Source organism: Physeter macrocephalus, unplaced genomic scaffold, assembly GCF_002837175.3.
Source record: "Physeter macrocephalus isolate SW-GA unplaced genomic scaffold, ASM283717v5 random_7, whole genome shotgun sequence".
Taxonomy (NCBI): Eukaryota; Metazoa; Chordata; class Mammalia; order Artiodactyla; family Physeteridae; genus Physeter; species Physeter macrocephalus.
Window position 1 is genome coordinate 179715 of NW_021145293.1, and position 22917 is coordinate 202631.

A 22917-nucleotide genomic window follows, 5' to 3' on the forward strand; every position below is an offset into this window, starting at 1 on the left:
CACGAACCCGTGTCCCCTGCATCGGCAGGCGGGCTCTCAACCACTGCGCCACCAGGGAAGCCCCCCATACAACTATTTTTTTTACTTCTCCCCGACTGCCTGAGCTCTTCATTTTGGCTCAGGATGCAAGCACAGTGAAACCTGGGTGCATGAGAGCCAGGCACTCACTGACACAAAAGTCCTCCGGCCCGAGACGCTGGCTGTGTCCTTGTCCTCGTGTATTCCTTACCAGAAGTTTTCTTGCCCCTGGGCCTTTGCATTTGCTCTCTGACTGTGAGACCTAGCCCAGCCCACGGCATCTCAAAGCCGCCTGTGACCTATGCTTGTCACTCTTCACACCCTTATCTCCCCATTTATCTCTGCATTCCCAGCATCCAGCACATAGTAAGTCCTCCACTGTTTGCTGAATGAGTGAAGGATACTGATCTAGTCCTCCCTCCTCTGGCTTCACACAAAGCATGCAAGTTCATCTGCCTCCAAAGCCAGACACTTGTGTTCAGTGCATTTGTCAAGATGAGAAAGTGTGCCTCTGATCAAGACAGACATTTTATAGCAAAGCCTTATATCAGCTAGAAAACAACAGACCAACTAAAGTCTCCCTGGGCATTCTTGTTAAAAAACGTTTTGCTGTCCCCGGTACCTACCTCTCACGTGAAGAATAATAAAAGTGCATCAAAAAAATGAATGAATGACTAGCAAGGGCTTTCATTACCATCCATGCTTTCATGTCTCCCAAACTTTTTTTTTAAAATAAATTTATTTATTTTACTTTTGGCTGTGTTGTGTCTTCTTTGCTGCACGTGGGCTTTCTCTAATTGCGGCAAGCGGGGGCTAATCTTTGTTGCATTGCGCAGGCTTCTTGTTGTGGTGGCTTCTCTTGTTGCGGAGCACAGGCTCTAGACGCATGGGCTTCAGTAGTTGTGGCACGCCGGCTTCAGTAGTTGTGGCTCGCAGGCTCTAGAGCGCAGGCTCAGTAGTTGTGGCGCACGGGCTTAATTGCTCTGCGGCATGTGGGATCTTCCCGGACCAGGGCTCGAACCTGTGTCCCCTGCATTGGCAGGCGGATTCTTAACCACTGCACCACCAGGGAAGCCCTCTCCCAAACTTCTGAGCTCCCAACAAGGTACCTGACTATCCCCAGGCCCATTCCACTTGGCTGTCCCAGAGGCATTTCAAACTCCTCTAAATTTGCACACCAGGGACTTCCCTGGTGGTCCAGTGGTTAAGACTCCATGCTTCCAGGACTTCCCTGGTGGTGCAGTGGTTAAGAATCCGCCTGCCAATGCAGGGGACATGGGTTCGAGCCCTGGTCTGGGAAGATCCCACATGCCACGGAGCAACTAAGCTCATGCGCCACAACTATTGAGCCTGCACTCTAGAGCCCGCATGCCACAACTACAGAAGCCCGCGCACCTAGAGCCCATGCTCCACAACAAGAGAAGCCACCACAGTGAGAAGCCCACGCACCGCAACGAAGAGTAGCCCCTGCTCGCCGCAACTGGAGAAAGCCCAACGCAGCCATAAATAAATAAATAAATAAATTTATTTAAAAAAGACTCCACGCTTCCAATGCAGGGGATCCCTGGTCAAGGAACTAAGTTCCCACATGCAGGGCAGCGCGGCCAAAAAAAACAACAGCAAAAATAACTGCACACAAGCTCAATGTTGTCCTCCCTCCTCATTTCGTTGAATGACACCAAAAGCCACCTGGTTCCCAAGCCAGAAACTTAGCAGTCAGCCTGGAGCCCGGCTTCTCTCTGTCCTTCCAAATCCAGTCACAAAATCCTTTCATTTCCACCTCCTTAATTTCTCCCAAATCTATCCTCTCCTCCCCACCCAACCATTCACAACCCCACGCCTATCATTCTCACCTGGGCCCTAGTGACCTTATAACCGCAATCTGATGTCCCACTTCTGCTACAAGAGCCCCCACCAGCTGCAGGAGCAAGTAAATTCCCTAGCACAGCACACAAGGCTTTCCAGGGCCCTGGCCTCCACCTTCTCTTTTCACCCTCCACTCCCAGCAACTTGAAACCTTCCACAATTTCACCAAACTCATCAGCCTTTGCCTGAAATGATTTTTCCTTTCTGTCAACTTCACGAGGCAACGTTTGGAGCATCCTTACCTCACCTTTGCTTTCTAATCACAACACTGCCAGTTTGTACACTAGATTCCCCCCAGGGGCCATGCACACTCTGGGCAGGGGCTGCATTGCCTTCATTCCAAAGGCATCGCAACTATTTGCCGAATACCTAAATGAATGACCTGCTGCTGGAGACAGAGCCAGATGTAACATTCTTGCTCTTAAGCCACTTTGCACCCAAAGTTGCTTTGTTGTCCCAACAGTATAGGATTCTGAAATTACAATCAGTGATAGAACCAGGTGCTTCTTTTTGTGTAATTGTGCTCACAACCTGCTTGAGCTGCTAACTGTTCAAAGTTGCTCCTTTTTCAAGCTGAAGGGATAAAGCTGGAACTGGTCTTCGTGGCAGCTACACAAATGGTGAAAAATCAATGGAATTCAGCTCACTCAAATTTCGTTATGGGACAAAGGCCTGCATCAGATGTCTGCAGAGAGCTTTTTGATTTTTCCCAACCTCTCCTTTGGGGATTTATTCCTTTCCATTTCATTTTTCTTAATACTCAGCAGCTGCATATTAATCAGGATGCTAATGAATCATAGGCTTCCCTGGGCCTGCATTCACCAATTAACTTTAATAAACAAAATGCACCGTGTCCTCTCCACCGGCTTCGCCCCATTCCCGGGCCTGCCTCTGTTGCCCAACCCTGGATGGAGGCCAGGGAATGGAAGTCAGCTCAACACAGTAGGCCGCGTGTGCACGGGGTAGGGCAGTGGGGGGGTCGGGATGGGGGCTGTGAACACATCCCTCCACTCATCTATGACAGTCTGTCCTTCTAAGGAGTACCTAATTCGGCTTTGAGGATTAGGACCTAGTTCCCGAGAAGAGCTCAGGCTGGCAGGGGGCCCGGGAACTGCGGAGGAAATGGGTTTAAGTGAAAGAGACCATCTGTTCGCTCCAGGTAAAGCTGTGATTGGCAGGCATGTGAGCCAGAGCCACCCGCTGGTGGGGCCCTCCCTCCGTGGCCTCTAACAGATATACAAGTAAACAATCCGCCAGCCACTTATGACCACCGCAGGCGGCAGTCCCAGGAGGGGAGGCAAGCTAATCAAACATTCAAGGAGGAACACAACAGAATCTTTGGCGCCTGAGCAAAATGATGTTTTGCTGAAGTACAGCCAGGAAGGGGGAAGGTTTGCATTGAAGCTGCGGAGCCCATTCCTTTCACCCTCTGCTCTTCTCGCCCGAAATGTGCTCACATTTTAATCATGTCACTGAGAGTCTGCTGCTGGATCTATTAACTGGTCCGTGCACTGGTTCTCATCCATCTGCTTCTCAGCCCAAAGCTCTTTCGGAACTCCTTGAAGCCTCTCAATGATTTCGCAATTGTCTGTGTCTCCTCACCACTTAGATCCCAGTCTAAACATACTATTTGCGGGAAGGTGTTATCAAACTACTTCAGTTATTTAATTCTTTTTTTTCTGCTCTCCAACTGACTGCACACACCTGGAAACCGTTCCGCCCCGCGGTCTGGTTTCCAACTGAGGAATCTGGGAGGCAAGAGGAAGCTGGCTTTGTGTGTGCAGTCCTCAGGCGCCCTGTCCTGAGCCTCATTCTATCCCCAGGGGAGCTCCTTCACAGAAGCAGCACCATCTCCAGCCCCTGCCCCCCCAACCCTGAATTCTGCGTCAGAAGGTCCAACCCCTGTCTTGGACGCATTCATGTGTATGTCTCTGGTCACCACAGACTCAACAAGGGCAAAAGACAACTTCTGTTTCTGCCAGCTGGAAACTGCCCCAAACCAGAAAGCGGGGAGCAGTAGTGGCAGGGGAAGCCTTGATATGCAGTGTTTGCCAATTTCCACGGTGCAGAGACTCCCAATATAGCCAATTTCAAGCTACTAACATGAAGTTGCTAAATGCCAGGTTGGGAAGAGATGTGTAGAACTGGCTCTTGCGGGCAGGAGCTGGCTCCAGCACACCGCAGCTGGGAGACATTCTCAGCTCATCACCTTCCTCACGCCTACATTAAATGACCCCCCTCATCTTCTCTCCATCTGCCCTGCTAGATGCCACCCCTGAAGAAGCCTCCCACCTATCTCCCAGGTCCACTCATGCCCCCTCCCACCCATTCTTCACAGAGCAGCCGGTGTCTTTTTATAACAGGAACCTGAGCATGTTACTTCTATGACCCAGCCATTCCCCACCTAGGTATCTACCCAAGAGAAATGAAAACTTGTACACGGGTGTTCATAGCAGCATTACTCACAAGAGCCAAAGAGCAGAAACAACTCAAATTTCCATCAGCTGACGAATGGATAAATAGAACGTGGTACATCCATAATATAGAATATTATTCAGCCACACAGAGGAATGAAGTTCTGATACATGTTACAACAACATGGATGAACCCTGAACACATTATGCTCAAGTGAAAGAAGCCAGTCACAAAGGACCACATCATTGTATGATTCTACTTATATGAAATATCCAGCAGAGGCAAATCTGTAGAGACAGAAAGTAGAGTTGTGGTTGCCAGGGACTGGGAAGGACGCAGGGACTGGGAGGTGATGGTTAAGGGGTCAAAGGATTATTTCAGGGCAATGAAAATGTTAAAAAGTTGACTGTGGTAATGGTTGCAGAGCTCTGTGAATGTACTAAAAACAATTGAATTGTACATTTTAAGTAAGTGAAGTGTATGTATATGAATTATATCTCAATAAAGCTGTTACCAAAAAAAAAAAAAAAATCCTTAGGATCAAGTCCACAGCCGACAAAATGCCCTGCGACCTAGCCTGTGCTGAGTCCCCCTCTGGCGCTCACCCCCCTGCCCACAAGGGAAACATTTTCCTAGCTACCTGACCTCCTCCATGTCAGTACTGGTTCCGTATATGCCTTTCCTGTCAGATGGAAGCACTGGGAGTGTATGAGCGTGTCTGTCAGGGTACCCCGGGTGTCACTGCTGCCAATCACGATGCCTGGCACGCTGGGCTTCCCACTGTTTTGCGAACACACCAGGCCTGCTCCTGCCTCAGGGACTTGGTACTTGCAGCTCCCTCTGCCTGGAATGTTTGGGGTCCTGGGCGCCTCCTGGCTGGCTCCTCCTCATGTGACCTCCTTAGAGATCTCCAGCTACTCTAAACTTCCTGTCGCTCTAGTTGCTCCTTCTCTGTTTTGTTTCCTCACAGCACTTGCCACCAAGTGAAATCACATTTTTAAAAAAATTATCTACCTTTTCGAAAGGCAGCTTGGCAATAGACCCAGGATAGCCAACACAATATTAAAGAAGAATGAAGTTGGAAGACTGATGCTACTTGATTTCAAGACTTACTATAAAGCTGCAGCGATCCAGATTGTGTGGTACCGTTGAAAGAATAGAAAAATAGGTCAATGGAACAGAATAGAGAGCCCAGAAATAGACCCACACATATACAGTCAACTTATCTTTGACAAAGGAACAAAGAAAATTCAGTGGCGAAAGGAGAGTCTTTTCAACAAATGGTGTTGGAACAACTGGACATCCACATGCAAAAAGAGTGAAGTTGGACACAGACATTGCACCTTTCACAAAATTTTTCTCAAAATAGATATCATAGCCCTAAATTAAAACACAAAACTATAAAACTCCTAGAAGATATCATAGGAGAAAATCTAGATGGCTTTGGGTTTGGTGGTGACTTCTTAGATACAATATCAAAAGAAAAAATTGGTTAGTTGGACTTTATTAAAATTTAAAACTTCTACACTGCAAAAGACACCATTAAGATAATGAAAAGACAGGTCGCAGATTGGGGGCAAATCTTTACAAAACACAAATCAGATAAAGGACTGACACCCAAAATATATAAAAAACTCTTGAAACTCAGCAATAAGAAAACAAAAAATCCAATTTAAAAATAAGCAAAAGATCTGAACAGATACCTCACCAAAAAAGATATACAGATGTCAAACAAGCATATGAAAAGATGTTCAACTTCATACTTCGTAAAGAAGTTGCAAATCAACACAACGATACCACTACCGCCTGTTAGAATGGGGAAAATCGAAGACACTGACAACACAAAATGCTGGTGAGGATGTGGAGAAACAGGAACTCTCATTCATTGAAGACAGGAATGTAAAATGGTTCAGCCACTTTGGAAGACATTTTGGTAGTTTCTTACAAAACTAAAAATACTCTCACCGTATGATCTAACAATTGTGCTCCTTGGTATTTACCCAAAGGAGCTGAAAATTTACATCCACACAAAACCTGCATATGAATGTTTATAGCAACTTTATTCATAATTCGAAAACTTGGAAGCAACCAAGATGTCCTTCAACAGGTGAGTAGATCAATAAACTGGGGTACATTGTGTAAATTACTAAGTGTGTATTAATAAGTGAAAGAAAGTCAGCTCCAAGAGAGCAGGAATTCTGATTTGTTCACTATTATATCCCCAGCATCTAAAATAGTGTTTGGGTAAAGAAGACCCTTGATAAATACTTGGTGAATAAACGTGCAAGACAACAATGTTTTTTTAAAGTCATCCATCACACTGCTCTGCTATTTCTCTCACTCCAACATGGAATCCCCTAGCAGTTTATGTTAGTTCTATCTTCTTAAATCTATCCAGAATCTGACCACTTCTCATCACCTACATGGATCCACCTGGGTCAAGTTAGGGTCATCTTGCACATAAATTATTCCAATTGCCTCATCACTGGCCTCCCTGCTTCCAATCCTGCCCTCAATAATCTATTCTCTACACAGCAGCTAGAGGGAGCCTTTTAGTCCAGAGGACTACAAACTTCTATAAAGGGCCAGATAGGAAGTCTTCTGCTTTGCAGGCCATATGGTCTCAGGTGCAACAATTCACCTCTGCAGAAGCAACCCTGTTATAATAAAACTTTATTAACAATAGTCCTCACCCTGCTGTAGTCACTTCCTGTCACTCCTCTATTCCAAATCTTTTCATGGGTAATTATCATCCAAAGTCCCATTACCTGTCTGACTGTATCTCTTACTATCTTCCTCTTACTCATGCTGCTCCAGCACAGTCCTCCCTCCAAGCCTTTGCAGCTGCTGTTTCTCTGCCTGGAGTGTAGTCCTCCTTACCCTCATGGTTCACTTGTCACCTCCTCCGTGAAGCCTTCCCTGACCCTCTGATCTAAACTGGCCACCTGGACCACCTAGAGGGGTGGGATAGGGAGGGTGGGAAGGAGACGCAAGAGGGAGGAGATATGGTGATATATGTATATGTATTGCTGATTCACTTTGTTATAGAGCAGAAACTAACACACCATTGTAAAGCAATTATACTCCAATAAAGATGTAAAAAAAAAAAAGAAAGAGCAGCTTCTAAGATCACTAGAGTCTGGTGGGTCTAGGAACATGAGCCCTGTTGGTTTTCAGAGTTAGATATTTGGGGAGCTTATCTCTCCAGCGTATGTCTTAAAAGTTGAAATGCCTGAGGAGTGGGTTTGAACCCTTCAGTCCTCAAGGAGAAGCTCCAGGGTTTGAGTTCCCTCCTGCTTGTGGGACACCACACTGGGGTAGGGTACATGGTGAGATCGTTTCCTAGCCTTTCCTACCCACTGTGATGTGATTTTCTTCTCATTTGCCTAATGTGTAGTTATTACTCAGCCAGCCTTTAGGTTTTTATAAGAGGAAGTTGTTCCATATGTAGCTGTAGACTCTTGGGAGGAGGGGAGTTCACAGGCATCATACTGGGTTGGCCAAAAAATTCGTTCGGGTTTTTCTGACCATTTTATGGAACACTTGAACAAACTTTTTGGCCAACCCAATACATAGCTGTCTTGAACAGGAACTGCTATATGATGTTCTTAAGCAATTTTTTCTTCATTTTCAAATTAACTCCAGGTACCTAAGGGCCTCTTCAAAGCAATATTTGGCTGGATTAATTTAGATTGGCTAATGCATATATATAAAAGTTGTTTTCTAGTTGTTAAAAGCTTATTTTATAATTTAGACTTAGCTGATTTAGACTGGCTTTGCATCAGAATAAACAAAACGTATTTTACCAACTTAAAAATAAATAAATAAACTGGCCACCTGTCACTCTCTCCCTATTTTTTCCCCCAGAGCACTTAACATCCCCTGACTACTGCATATTCCCGAGTTTATAGACGTTCTCCTAGAATGTCACCTCACTGCTGTGTCCCCAGCACTTCCATCCCAGGCACATGGGAGATGTTGGACGAGTATGGGCAACAAATGCGACAAGAGCAGACACTGGTAGGGTCTTGTGGAAGAAAAGGGTGAATGAGAGGGACTCAGGGGTCTGTGTGGACTCGATGGGCCGGGTTCTTCCTCACCTAGCTGGCCCTCGACCAGCCTCCTCTTCGCGGCTCTCCTCGCCTTGCTGCTGCTCCTGGCTCTCCCCCAACAGCTGTGGCTCCTGGTCCTTGCACTCTACCTGGGGCATGTCCACCTGTGAGCACGGCCAGTGCTTGAGAGGTCGAAGGAGGGCGAGAAGTGGTCAGATCCCTCTCCTCCCTTCAACCCTGGGCACCTCTGTCTGCCGCTGCGGCATGTTGGGGACCCGCAGAAGAGGGGTGCTGGGAAGGGCACCACGAGGACCGCGGGGATCCTGTGCCTGAAGCACAGGAGGACTGAGGTGGGGAGACCTGGAGGGGCCGGGGTGAGGACAGGTGCTCCGGATGGGGTGCCGGGGGGCCTGGGCTAATTGGTGTGCAAGTCGGCTCAAGGCCTTCAAGGAGGGAAAAGAGGTAGGAGAAAAAGAAGAAGAAAAACGGGTGAGGCGCGTGGATGTCTGAGTCTGTCTCTACCCTACTCCTGCCACTCGCCATGCGTGGAAGTCGGTCCTGCCTGGGCTGTCAGCGCGTCAGTCACACAATCAGCCGGTTAGTCAGGGCCCGGTAGGTCAGTCAGGAAATCGGAGCCCAGTCGGGCGAGGAGGCGCCGCGATGGCAGGAGACAAGCGGCAGGGCTCGGGTTCGTCGGGGAAGCCCAAGATCACTGCCTTTCCCTGCCCGTCCGCCCGCCCGCCGCCCGCGCGAAGGAAACAAGCGCAGCGTACTCCCTGCCGCTCCATTCCGTCTTTTCCCGCCTTCTCGTTCGCGCCCTCTGCGCACGCGCTTGCCCCGCCCCCAGAATGCCCCGCCCCCAAGATGGACCGCGGTGCGTACTCCTGGCCCCGCCTCTTTCTGGGAACTTCCGCGCGCAGCGGGGCGGGGACGGCCGTTAAGTGGCGGTTGGGCTGTCTAGGGGCTGCGCGCGCAGCCGGCACCGCCGGGAGGAGCCTGTGGTCTCTGAGCGGGCGTGTGCGCATGTGTGAGGTTCCAGGGCCCAAGGTCAGTAGGGGAATCCTGAGAACCCTGCGCTCGTTCCTTATGTTTCCATTCATCTGCTCTGCCCCTGCCCGGAGAAGTCTTTCCAATAAAAAATTCTGACCTTTGCTGTCCCTTGATTACGACCTATTGCCCTCGGTGAAAAAGTTTATGCAGTTACCACCTTGAATCAGAGTTACCTGCGCTCCAAAACCGGAAGCTCCTTGAAAGCATGGGGGCCTGGCCTTTAAGAATTGGGCCCATACGCCTTAATAATAGTAGTAATAACAATAATGAATTAATAGTGACAACAATAATAGTAATTGGCGCACAAGGAGCCACAGACTGGGGGAAAATATTTAACAACTTGTATCCAGTATCTACAAAGACCTCTTGCAACTCAGTGAGACAGAAAAAAACCCAGTTAAAAAAATGGGCAAAGGATTTGACACGGTTGGGCAAAGGCCCTGAGGTCTGAGCAAGCTCAGTGCCTTTGAGGAGTAGCCAGGCCTGGTGGGGCGAGTAGAGCTTGGGGGAAGCAGTGGGTGAAGGATGAAGGGTTGGGACTTTGTCCCAACTGACTGGGAAGGAGGTGGAGCTCCTCTTCGGGACACCTGTCACAGTGTTCATGAAAGGGAGACAGTGGGAATCTGCTCACATTGCTCAGCCCTTCTGTGCAGGGCTCTGTCCCTGGCCACACACTAGAGCACACACCTTTACGCCTACGTTCTGGAGAACTGGGTTTCAATCTGGGCTCTTACCAACGGGGGTGATCATTAAACTGCCACTCACTCTCAAAGCCCATCTTTGTCTAATAGCAAGGCGATAAAATCTAAAACATGAGACTATTATAGGGGTTTCAGGGATAAACATTTGGAACACATTGAGTTTAATAAACAGTGGCTAACAGTATCTTGTGGCAAAGCTACAAGTTAAATGAGCTGCATCTTCCTGCAGCATCAGATTTGAAGATTTGAGGATTATCTACTGGGAAAAATCTCAGACTTAGTTTTAAGCATGCATACACAAACACACTGGCACCAAACCAAAACAAAGGCGACACAGAAGATGCAGGATTTTTACGGTGCACGGTCTGTGTAACATTTGAAAACATGCAAATTGAAACCATGTCTTGTTAAAGTGACACATGTAAGTAGCAACAGTTTAAAAGCACATGAGAATGATAAATACCAAATTCAGGAGGCGGCATACCAAATTCAGGAGGCGGCAACCTTGGTGGGCTGGGGACAAAAGAAACTAGGACAAGCTCATAGGGTCTTCAAACCATTAGTCGCACAGATCTAAAAAGTCAAAGATCCAAAGAAAATATAATCTATGTTCAGATTCGAATGAACAAGAGGTGGATTCTTGGGTGTTTACTGTATTATGCTTCATATTATATATGCTTCACCCTCACCAGCCTTTACTTTTTACATGGTTTCTACCTCTCCCTCCGATTCTTTTTTTTTTTTTTTTTAAGATGTTGGGGGTAGGAGTTTATTGATTAATTTATTTTTGCTGTGTTGGGTCTTCGTTTCTGTGCGAGGGCTTTCTCTAGTTGTGGCAAGCGGGGGCCGCTCTTCATCGCGGTGCGCGGGCCTCTCACTATCGCGGCCTCTCTTGTTGCGGAGCACAGACAGGCTCCAGACGCGCAGGCTCAGTAATTGTGGGTCACGGGCCCAGTTGCTCCGCGGCATGTGGGATCCTCCCAGACCAGGGCTCGAACCCGTGTCCCCTGCATTAGCAGGCAGGTTCTCAGCCACCGCACCACCAGGGAAGCCCCCTCCCTCCGTTTCTTTATCTGTTCATCCTGTCTCTCATGCCTCCCCAGGTCCCTCCCCACACCCACCCCACGTCAGCTCCTGAAGGCAGGGACCTGAGCCAGCTCTGCCTACTGCTGGGTCTTCAGCTCATGAACACTGCTGGCACTTAAGAGATGCACGTTTCAAACTATTACATTTAGAACAGATAGACAACAAGGTCCTAATGTATAGCACAGGAAGCTATATTGAATGTCCTGTGATAAACCATACTGGGAAAGAATATTAAAAAAGAATGTATGTGTATAACTGGGTCACTTCGCTGTACAGCAGAGATTGGCACAGCACTGCAAATCAACTATACCTCAATTTAAAAAAACTAAAAAAAAAGGTGTACATTTATTGAATGAAAGAATATTTTTCTGTATTCCCGGATTATTTAATTTGAAATAAATAAAAGATTTGAGTGAGGAGCCCTTGGAAGATTGGTGCCCCCAGGCCCTGGGACCAGCAAAACCCATGGCCTCAGCTGACTGCCAACTGCCCTGGGTATAAAAGTGGCCTCATGGTTACGTAAAAAATTGTCTATGTTTCCAAAAGCGTGCGGCCCCTGAAGATCTGGGCTGAGCGACGTGGTGACTGGGATTGGCTTTGAAATGTTCCCATAGAAACAGATGTGAGATCCTGCTCACTGTTCAGTGTGAGTGGTGGGTTCATGGAGCTTTATCCTACTCATTCATCTCTATTCTGGGCTCATTTGAAATCCTTGAGAGTTTTTTAAGAGTAGTATTTTAGGGGGAGGAGAAAGGGATGAATGTGTGGAGCACAGAGGACTTTCAGAGCAGTGAAAATACTCTCTATGATACCATAATAATGAATGAATACACGTCATCGTACGTTTGTCCAAACCTACATACAACACAGGGAATCAACTGTAATGTAAACTATGGACTTTGGGTCATTATGATGTGTCAGGGCAGGGGGTTTATAGGAAATCTCTTTACCTTCCACTCAGCTTTGCTATGAACCTAAAACTGCTCTTACAAAAACAAAAAGGGCAGCTTTAAAGGCTTAGCTTGCTGTATGCCCCACCCCACCAATGCTGGCTCCCAGTTGGTGGGAATGCTGGCCCCTGGGGCCCCGACACCCGCCTCGGCCTCCCCTTCCCAAATGCCCCTTCCACAGGGGTAGGGGGTTCTGTTCCCTTCACCTAGAAGAGAGCTGGCACCAGGAAGTAAATCAGTAAATGCCTGATGGAGCTAGTCTTCCTTGGTGAGTTCTGGCTCAGGCTGGACAGGGCTTCCTGAGGATCCAAGACCTCCAACCCACCACGCCTCACACCCGGGGCTCCAGCACCCCTCCACCCCTAAGGAAAGGCACCAGATGAGGGCAAGTGCCCACTTTATTAGCCAGCAGTTGGTCTGCAGGGCTCCCCAAGGCCCACCCTCACAGGTGGACAACAGAATGAACCTGCTACCCGCTCCCCTGTCCCTGGGACCCTGGGGCCAGTGGGGAAGAGGAGATACCAGGCGCAGGGGGACTGGCCTCACAGAGGCCTCGTAAATACAAGGGGGTCACTGGCGGGGATGCAAAGGGCAGCAGGGTCTTGGGGAAGGCGGCCTATCCAGGGCGGTTCGTGTCATGCGGCCTCCTGTGTCGACGGGGGCCCCCGTTCGGCGTCTAGGCGGCACAGGGGACTGTCGTACACCATCTGCAGGTTCACCTTGTGGCCCACCAGCTCCCGGATATTGTTGATGCCGTATTTGATCATTGTCGGGCTTGGGAGGGGGGACATGACATGGTTTAACACAAGGTCAGGTCATGCTCTCTTCTGATCAGAACCTCTCTCACCACCTTCCTTGAGTAAAAGCCGAAGTCCTCCCTGGGGCTCAAAAGGCCCTGCTCAATCTGTCCTGTCACCTCCCCACCCTCATCTCCTCCCACTCTCCACCTTCACTCACTCATTCCCTCCAACCACACTGGCCTCCTTAGTGTTCTCCAAACACAGCAGGCCTGCTCCAGCCTCAGGGCCTTTGCACTGGCTATTCCCTCTGCCTGGAACGCTGTTCCCCAGATATCCTCATGGCTTACCAATTCACCCACCTTCAGTCTTTGCTCAGATGCCACCTCCTCTGAGAGGCCTTCCCTGACATCTCCTTAGCCCTCCCTGCTGTGTTTTCTCTATAACACTGCTTTTGGACATACTTTAAGCTTTACTTGTTGAGTTATTTATCTCACTAATTATCATCCTTTTTGTTCCACTAGCACCCCTGGCTTCATGGAAGTAGAGATGTGTATGTCATAATCACAGCACAGGACTCAGTACACAGCAGGTGCTCACTAAGGGTTTCTCAAATGAATGAACGAATGGATGGGGCTGAAAGTCTGCAGGCCCCCACGCCTGGCAAGCCACCTGAGTAAGGCAGCCAACACCCTAAGTGGTTTGCGTACTCACCGCTCAAGGGAGAGGCCCCAGGCAATGACTGACACATTCTCGGGGAGCCCCATGGGCAGCAGCATCTCGGGGCGGAAGATCCCAGAGTTTCCAACCTCCACCCACTTCTTCAGGCCTGTGAAGGCAGGACAACGATGGGGCGGATTGTGTGGGTGATACTGGGCCTGGCAGTTAGCTTGGGAGGTGGGGTGTGGGCTTGGCAGTGACGGGGACTTGGGCTGAGCCATGGGCAGCCTGAGACCTCCCTCCCTGTCCCAGTACTGGGTTCCACCCTGACCTTGGTGGTAGCTGAACACTTCCATGCTGGGCTCGGTGTAAGGGTTGTAGGTCGGCTTGAAACGCAGCTGGGTGATACCTGGGTGGGGAGGCAGCCAAACAGAGTGGGGGTGGGGGTGGGGGCAAAGGGGGAGGGGAGGGGCAAAGGGCCTCCGTCAGGCCTGACCCTCCGTCAGGCTGACGACCAAGGCATCCTCCTGCTTGCCTACCCCAGCCCGCCTGCTTACCCAGCTTGGTGAAGAACTCCCGCAGGACGCCCATGAGGTGGCCTAGCGTGAGGCCATGGTCAGCCACAACGCCCTCGATCTGGTGGAACTCGGCCAGGTGCGTGGCATCTAGGGTCTCATTCCGGAACACACGATCAATGGAGAAGTATTTGGCCGCTGTGAAGGGCTTCTGGAGATGAGAGGCAGGTCAAGCCCAGGCATGGGTGAGAAGGTCAGGATGACAGCCCTGCCCCCTCCAACACTGCCCAAGCCCCGCGACACCTTCTGGGCCAGGCGGTAGAGGGCGCGGGCACTGGCCGACGTGGTATGGGTACGCAGTAGGTTTTTCCGAGCCTCGTCCAGTTTCCAGTTGTACTTGTACCTTCAGAGGGACATACAGGAAGTCCATGATGCAGCTCTCGGCCCCCAACCTCTTTCCCCCGACACCCCTGGGTGTTCTGCCCAGGATCCAAAGTCCTGGGTCCTGCTTTACCCCTGTGAGCCGTAGCCGCCCTGAGAGTGGGTCCGCTTGACGCGATGGACGTAATCCATTGGGAGCTGCTGGGCCTGGGCTGGATCTGGGCAGGACAGAGCAACATCTGGTCAGTCAAGGAGCATTTCTCAAATAGCCACCGCACTGAAAACAGACAGTGACACAGGCAGCTCCCTTCCCCACCCTCCACAGCTGCCAGAGGGTACCTGAGAACACCTGAGTCAGTCACAACTCTCCTCTGCCCAGAACCTTCCGTGGTCCCATTCCTTTTTTTTTTTTTTGGCCATGCTGCACAGCTTGCAGGACTTAGTTCCCCAACCAGGGATTGAACCTGCGCCCTAGGCAGTGAAAGCACAGAGTCCTAACCACTGTTCTGCCAGGGAATTAGAACACCTGTGTCAGTCACAACTCTCCTCTGCCCCGAAACCTTCCTGGGCCCCTTTCCTTTTTTTTTTTTTTTGGCCATGCTGCACAGCTTGCAGGACTTAGTTCCCCAACCAGGGATTGAACCTGCGCCCTAGGCAGTGAAAGCACAGAGTCCTAACCACTGTTCTGCCAGGGAATTCTCTCCTCCCACTCCTAACTGATTACTTCCTCCAGCCACAGAGCTTCCCTGCTGATCTGTGAGCACACCAGGCATGTGCTAGCCTCAGGTCCTTTGCACTGGCCATTCCCTTTGCCTGGAACTTTCCTTCCCCAGGCAGAGCTCCCTCCCTGACCTCCTTCCATCTTTGCTTAAGCAGCCTTCATTTTATTTTATTATTATTATTTTAAATAATATTTTATTTATCTTATTTATTTGGTTGCATCGGGTCTTGGTTGCAGCAGGCATGCTCCTTAGTTGCAACAGGTGTGCTCCTTAGTTGTGGCTCGCCAGCTCCTTAGTTGCAGCATGCGAACTCTTAGTTGCGGCATGCACGTGGGATCTAGTTCCCTCACCAGGGACCGAACCCGGGCCCGCTGCATTGGGAGCACGGAGACTTTTTTTTTTTAAATTAATTTATTTTTGGCTGCGTTGCGTCTTCATTGCTGTGCGTGGGCTTTCTCTAGCTGCGGCAAGCGGGGGTTACTCTTCGTTGCGGTGTGCGGGCTTCTCATTGCGGTGGCTTCTCTTGTTGCGGAGCACAGGCTCTAGGCGCACGGGCTTCAGTAGTAGTGGCATGCAGGCTCAGTAGCTGTGGCTTGCAGGCTCTAGACTGCAGGCTCAGTAGTTGTGGTGCACGGGCTTAGTTGCTCAGCGGCATGTGGGATCTTCCCGGACCAGGGATTGAACCCATGTCCCCTGCGTTGGCAGGCGGAATCTTAACCACTGTGCCACCAGGGAAGTCCCAAGCAGCCTTTATTTAATTAATTTATTTATTTTAAAATAAATTTATTTATTTTATTTATTTTTGGCTGCATTGGGTCTTCATTGCTGTGCACGGGCTTTCTCTAGTTGCGGCGAGTGGGGGCTACTCTTCGTTGCAGCGCGCGGGCTTCTCATTGCGGTGGCTTCTCTTGTTGCGGAGCACGGGCTCTGGGCACGCAGGCTTCAGTAGTTGTGGCTCATGGGCTCTAGAGTGCAGGCCTAGTAGTTGTGGCGCACAGGCTTAGTAGCTCCGTGGCATGTGGGATCTTCCTAGACCAGGCCTTGAACCCGTGTCCCCTGCATTGGCAGGTGGATTCTTAAGGAAATTCCCTTTTCCTTCACCAGGGAAGCCCGCAGCCTTTATTTTAAACTGACAGCGTGCTCCCCCACCAACATAACGTCAATTCCCCCAACGCATTTACTGCTATCTTGCATCGCCGTGTTTACATCTTACTCAGAATTAAATGCATATCTCGCCCAAACAGGATATGCGGGTCTCATCAGGGCAAGGATTTCTGTCTCATTCATGGCTGTGACCCAGCTGTTTCACAGAGACTTTGGCACACAGGAGCTCATTCATAGGTGCAGACTCTATGCTGCATGGATGTGCAAGTTCTTATGATTCCCTTCCAGAGACACAATTTTAGTGCACCTGAAAAGCCTGACATCAAATCCCAGCTCCACCGCCTATAAGCTGTGACCCTGGGCAAGTGATGTCCCCTCTCTGAGACCTAATTTCCTCATTTGCAAAACAGTCTACTTCCTACAGTTGGTGGAAAGATTAGGACAGTGACAGCTCAGTAAGTTTTATATATATTTTTTTCTTTTTCTTTTTTTGGGCCACACTACATGGCACGTGGAACTTCCCTGACAAGGGATCAAACCTGCGCCCCCCCTGCAGTGGAAGCGGAGAGTCCTAACCACTAGACCACCAGGGAAGTCCCATGGCTCAGCAAGTTTTGGATGCTGAAATGATGACAATGGCGCTGTTGCTCCTGGCCAGGTAACAGGCACCCAACAGCCTCATCTGCCCTGCTGGTGGGGGAAACAACAACCATTTTGGAAAGTCATTCAATTTCAGAGAGTACTAAGGACTGTGGAAGAAAGAAAGAACTGGGAAGCAATGTTGAAGACTAGCAGTGAGGACCTTTTAGAACTTGGGGGGACAAGGGCATGTCAGGGTAGCCTCTCTGAGGTGACATGTGAGCAGAGGCTTCATGCCAGAGCCTGCCATGAAGACCTGGGAGAAGACAGTTCTCGGCAGAAGCCACAGCACGGGCAAAGGCCCTGAGGTGGGCAAGAGGGGAGGTGGAAGAAGATCACAGAAGTTGATGATAGCGGCTCACACAGGTTTGTCGGCCCCACTGAGGAGGATGGAGTTTATCCTGTAAAATGGTACGCCACCCCAAAAGGCTCTGCCCAGGTCTGGCACCTCTGATGGCACGGCAGGGCCCACCCACCTCGCAGGAAGAAGGTGTCATGCTGGTCCCGTGCTGGGTGCTGCTGGGGCTGGAAGAGTGCGTCAAAGTTCCAGAAGGAGCTCTCAATGTAATTGTCAGTCGGCATCTCGGTGAACCTGGTGGGAGACACAGCCTGACTGCCCTGCCTGTGCCAAGCAGCTGGGCTGGCCCCACCCCCAGCCCCATGCTTACCCCATCTCCAGGAAGATCTGCCGGAACTGGGTGCGGACCTTGAGCAGGGGGTGCAGGTGGCCGCTGTCAGGGAGGACGCCATGGGCTGAGAAATTGTAGGGCTTGAAGGGCAGGTCCCGCCAGGAGCCACTATGGGGGGATGCAGGGTACATGAGTCTGGTAGGGGCTGTCTACCACACCCTCACCGGCCCCCAACTCTGGGGCTACCCCCTACCTGGAGATCATCTCTGGGCTCAGCTCTGTTTCCTGCTTGGAGATGCTGGTGCTAAAGGCACTGCCTTTGCTCACCCAGTAGGTCTTCAGGGTCCTGAGGCCAGAGGACAACGCTGTTACCTCCTCCAAGTGGTTTCCCTTGACCTCCCATCTGATGCTGACCCCAAAGTCACCCACCAAGTCACTCTGCTGTATTTTCTTCCTGACACTTACCATCTCCAGAATCCTCTTAGCTGGCGCCAATCTACATCCCTATGTTCATGCAGTTACTCATTCAACAAACATTTATTGAGAACCTACTGTGTACCAGGGCCTGTTCAAGGCACTAAGCATATAGCTGGGAGTGATAATAATAGGTCAAGTTTAGAGAGTTTATTCCACACTAGGCTCTGTTCCATAAAATCACCCCATAATCCTGTGTGAAAAGGAGCCATTGTACACGTGTAAACAGAAGCTTGGAAAGATCAGGTGACTTGGTCAAGGTCACACAGCTAGCATATGGCAGAGCTGGGACTTGAACCAGGCAGCCCCGCTCCAGTCTGCTTTTTTTTTTTCAGCCACGCCACGCAGCACATGGGATATTAGTTCCGCAACCAGGGATCGAACCCAGGCCTCCTGTGGTGGAAGCTCAGAGTCCTAACCACTGGACCACCAGGGAATTCCCAGTTTGCGTTCTCATAACTGCTAGGCCACTGCTATGTCTGCTCAAAGGAGTCGTCAGCTCTGTGAGGGCACAGCCCCCAGCCTGTCCAGGTCCCAGCAGTCATAAACTTTCCTGTCCAGGTCCCAGCAGTCATAAACTTTCAGACAGTGCTTAGGACTGTAAAGGAAGTAAACAAGGCACAAGGGACAGAGGCCAGGAGTGAGGAACTTTTATGGAATTTAAAGGGAGGAAAGGGTGTCAGGGTGGCCTCTCTAAGACATGAGCAGAGGTTTGATGTCAGAACTTGCTTTGAAGAAGAGCAGGAAGATCTTTCTCAGCAGAAGGCACAGCATAGGCAAAGCGCCTGACATGGCATCAGCCTGGCATGTGTGCTCGACAACCACAGTGTGAAGGGAGGCTGGGAGGAGACTGACAGCACCCTGGCCCAGTGTGGGCAGACTGGCTCCCCTTCTGCTCCAGGGCCATGCAGGTGACACAGGTGTGAGCCTGGGGGGTGGCACCCACTCACACTTCAGTCAGCAGCTTCCTCTTCCTGAGCTCGCTCCTCTCCTTCTCTCCCAGCTTCTCGGCCTGTCCACCCTGGACCAGCTGGAGCCGCCGCTGCACCTCATCCTCCACGCTATCCACCTGCCACAGTGATGGGCGTGAGGGGCCGTGAGGGCAGGGGGCCCACCTGTCCGACTACCTGTCCAACCACCGCCCGGCAGGGACTCACCACTCTGAACACCCGGGGCCCGTCAGCAGCACTCTTGTCCACTCGGATCCACTTGTTGGACATGGCCTTGCTGAAGCCCACCTTGCCACTGGGCAGTCGCTGTGGGAGCAAGGCTGCAGTGAGGGGGACACGAGGATCGCCCTCATCCCAACACCTCCCTAGGCCCTGCCCACTCAGTCTCCTACCATGAGCTCGCTCTGGGGCAAGCCCTCTGGGGGGACGCTGCGAAACACCCGGGCCTCATGGCTGCCCTCCCGGGCAATCTCCTCGCCCTCAGCGGTAAGCTCCCAGCGCTTGGTGGAGCGCAGCTCAGCCTCGATTATCTGTAGGAAAACAGGGGGACACGGGCAGGGACAGGGTTCAGATCCAGGCACCCCCTTGCCGCAGCACTGGGGACGCGGGTCAAAGAACAGCCTGTGATACCAGCCTTGCCTCTCAGCTGTACCACTTCCCAGCGGAGTGATCTTGCCTTGTTGAGCCTCAGTAGATCTTTTGTGATATGGGAAAAACGACAAAAATGATTCACACCTCTCAGGGTGAGGTAAAGTACTGAGGGTATTACCTGCCTGGCAAAGAACGAATCCTATCACCTTTGAACCTGGGAAAGATTTTTTTAAAGTCTCAGGTGAAATGATTTCTTTCCACACTTACATGCATCTCAGTGTAGCCAGATGTCAGAGAAGAACCCAGGCTGCCCACATTACACACAGGAACGCTAGGCTCCCCTTTCATTCTAATTCCTAGCTCTGCTCCTCTCTTGCCGTGTGAACTTGGGAAAGTTGCTTAACGTCCCTGAGCAAATTTTCTTATCCATGAGAGAAGGGTGTGGTGGGCTCTACCTCAGAGAGTTGTTTTGAGTAACTAAATTAATACACAGAAAGGATGCAGAGCACTTAGTATGCAGCAAATGCTGCATAAATATAACTACATTATAAATATACTACATTAATATCATCGTCATCGTCCTTACAACGAACCACATTAAACTGCCACTACTTAACCCTCAGTAGCCTACACAAATGTCACTTTCACATCAATCAAGGTACTGTCATCCCACACACCATAGCTTCAATCCCTTTCTGCACTGACGACCTCAGCCTTCAAATCCAGGTTTGCCTGTTCCTTCTAGTGACACTGATCAAGATTCTGACCAGTGCTTAGAAGTTGTCACATCTGCAATATGGGGATAATAACAGTGCCATCAACTGAAGGTCACATCAAAGATTGGATGAGGAATAAATCTGAGGCCAGAGCAGGGCACATCATGTAGGTCTGATGTTTTCAGCTGTGTTTCTTGAGTCCTAGCCTCATGGATCCAGCCTGCTGGGTGACCCACGGGTCTGTCAGCATCCTCCCCCTCTGGCTCCATCACCCTTCCCTTGTCCAAGTCAGAAGGCCGGGCTTCATCCGAGCTATCCCTACATTTCCATGAACCTTATTTCATTCCTTCACCTGAATCCCTTCTCCATTCCAGCTGCCTCCCTACAGCCAGGGACCATACCCTGTAGTTTGGGGATGTGCCAGCCTCTGCCATTGTCCCCTTGCCTCCAGTCCTGCCCGCACCAATCCTTCCCAAGAGTGATGTAGGCAGTACGCACATCTCATTGGCTCTAGCTCCTGCCATGGCCCCCCAGTACCCCTGTGAGATAAAGACCTACAAGGCCTCGCAAAATCTGGCTCTGCTGGGTCTCTCTCACCACTTGTGCCAACCCCCTATCCCACTGATCCTTAAAGTGCCATGGCTTTTCTACTCAATGCAGAAACCCGACTCAGCTGTCATCTCCTTTGGGATGCTCTCCCTGATCCTCAAGGCTGGCTCTGCCATCACCTCTGAGTTCCCCGTGCTTCCTCCATCACTCCGGTCACTTAAGTATATCCACTATACCGCAGCCTTCGTGAAGGCGGCGACTGCGTCTTTCTGGTCCACCATTCTCCTCTCCACCCCCTCAACACTAATCATGCCTCAATGGACGTTTACTGCATGAGGAACATCCGTACGCCGGGGCCCTCACTCGTTCCTGACTCCCCGCCTGCGCACCCTGGGCGGGACACATACAATTACTCCTAACCAGGCCTGAGATAACCTGGCCTGGAGGCAGAGCCCTCCTGGCAAGGGAACCGCAGGTGCAAAAGCGAGGAGGCCCGGCATCACCGGCCCAGCTCACCTCACCCAGCGCCTGCAGGCTCTTCACGGCGCCCACCACGGTCTGGTGCTCTACGCCCAGCTCGGCCGCCAGGTCTGCGCTGTCCAGGCCGCCATCGGCCGCCTCCAGCCGCTGCAGCAGCACCTCCGCCACCGGACCATCTGCCATGACTACTCCCAGGGTGCTCGGCGTGTGCCTGCCGGCAGTCAGAACCGGAACCGGAACCGGCGCCGGGGTGTGCACCGTCATCTGGAGTGTGGCGGACTATGCTGCAGGGCTCGGGGTGCCGCCATCTTGAGCGTGTCACTTGAACTTAAGAGGGGGTTAGGGACCCAGTACTGGTTGAACTGGTGGTTCCTGGTTGACCAGAGAGGTCAAATTAATGCCATCAAAGACAGACTCACAGCATTGTTTTAAGCTTCACCCAGCCCCACCAGCAGGGGCTGTGTGACCTTGGACTTACCCCTCTCTGGGCCTCAGACCAGTCCTCCCTTGGGGATTCTTTCTTACCCCACAGGAGGGCTGTGGGTGGTGGACTCCAGACATAGTCATCCTGCTGATGTCAACTACTTTTATTTTTTTATTATTATTTTAAAAAATATTTATTTATTTATTTGGTTGCACTGGGTCTTAAGTTGCAGCTCTCCAGCTCATTGGTTGCAGCACATGGGCTCCTTAGTTGTGGCTCCAGGGCTCCTTAGTTGCGGCATGCATGTGGGATCTAGGTCCCTGGCCAGGGATCGAAACCAGGCTCCCTGCATTGGGAGCACGGAGTCCTAACCACTGCACCACCAGGGAAGTCCCTGATGTCAACTACTTTTAAATTTTCAAAGGAAGGCTGGGTAGGGACCAACCCTATTTATAGAGTGGAGAAGGACTCAATAATAGTTAATTCAAGGTTGCAGCTAACCTGTATGGACGTTCTCCCCTGTGCCCAGCTCAGTGCTAAGTGCTTCAGGTGTTTTACTTCATTTTCCCCAAAACTGTATGATGTAGATACTGATATAATCTACATTTCACAGATGTGAAAACTGAGGCTCAGAGGGTGGTATGCCTTGCCCAAGGTTCTGCAAGGAGCTGGTGGAGAGTGTCAGAAATTATAAACACTCCAGAGCCTGCCCCCTCCTCCCCATACCACTGCTCTGAGAAGACCAATGTCAGGGAAATAATTTGTAGTATAGATCAGTGCTGTCCTATAGAAATATAATTCAAGATACTGGGAATTCCCTGGTGGTCCAGTGGTTAGGACTCCACTATTCCACTGCAGGGGGCATGGGTTTGATCCCTGGTAAGCATGCCGCAGCTTGGCCAAGACAAAACAAAACAAGAAATATATTTCGAGATAGATGTGTAATTTTACACATTTTAGTAGCAATGTTAAAAACAAAAGGGGTGAAATTAATTTGAAGAATTTATAGAACCTAAAATGTCCACATTATCATTTCAACACTTAATATAAAACTACTAGTGAAATATTTTACATTATTTTTTCACACTAAGTCTTCAAATTCTGATGTGTATTTTCCACTTACAGCTTAGTTCAGAGCAGCTACATTTCAAAAGGCAATAATCACATGTGGCCAGTGGAGACTACATTAGACAGCACAAGTAGATTCT

The 22917-nt window shown here is 50.3% G+C and overlaps 2 protein-coding genes across 5 annotated transcripts in view; both read right to left on the reverse strand.

The window, feature by feature from the left end:
• Window positions 1-9166, reverse strand: part of SYCE2 (synaptonemal complex central element protein 2) — a 14178-nt gene extending 5012 nt beyond the window's left edge. For 2 of the 4 annotated variants that reach the window (XM_007103606.4, XM_007103608.4), the window contains exons 1-2: window positions 9125-9166; window positions 8400-8533 (exon numbers count right to left, since the gene is read on the reverse strand). In XM_007103606.4, coding sequence (XP_007103668.1) covers window positions 8400-8533; window positions 9125-9139 — 149 coding nt within the window. In that variant the 5' untranslated portion in view covers window positions 9140-9166. The remainder of the gene's footprint in view (window positions 1-8399; window positions 8534-9124) is intronic. The other 2 variants (XM_007103607.4, XM_007103609.4) reach the window with 1 other exon arrangement.
• A 3352-nt stretch (window positions 9167-12518) lies between these two features.
• On the reverse strand, window positions 12519-21509 carry FARSA (phenylalanyl-tRNA synthetase subunit alpha). Its single transcript, XM_007103611.3, has 13 exons — window positions 21322-21509; window positions 19342-19479; window positions 19157-19255; window positions 18950-19068; window positions 17779-17871; window positions 17565-17693; window positions 17373-17488; window positions 14565-14649; window positions 14354-14453; window positions 14093-14261; window positions 13867-13944; window positions 13590-13704; window positions 12519-12912 (listed from the first exon to the last, which is right to left on the reverse strand). The coding sequence occupies exons 1-13, from the start codon at window positions 21466-21468 to the stop codon at window positions 12774-12776; spliced, it is 1527 nt and encodes a 508-aa protein (XP_007103673.2). The 5' UTR covers window positions 21469-21509; the 3' UTR covers window positions 12519-12773.
• Window positions 21510-22917: the final 1408 nt, after the last annotated feature.

Excerpts from the sequence above, each read along its gene's own strand:
- FARSA (XM_007103611.3), bottom strand. The coding sequence starts at position 21,468 with ATGGCAGATGGTCCGGTGGCGGAGGTGCTGCTGCAGCGGCTGGAGGCG. Across the intron at positions 19,480-21,321 it reads GCCTGCAGGCGCTGGGTGAG|ATAATCGAGGCTGAGCTGCG; the intron begins GTGAGCTGGGCC and ends GTTTTCCTACAG. Across the intron at positions 13,945-14,092 it reads GGAGTTCTTCACCAAGCTGG|GTATCACCCAGCTGCGTTTC; the intron begins GTAAGCAGGCGG and ends CTCCCCACCCAG.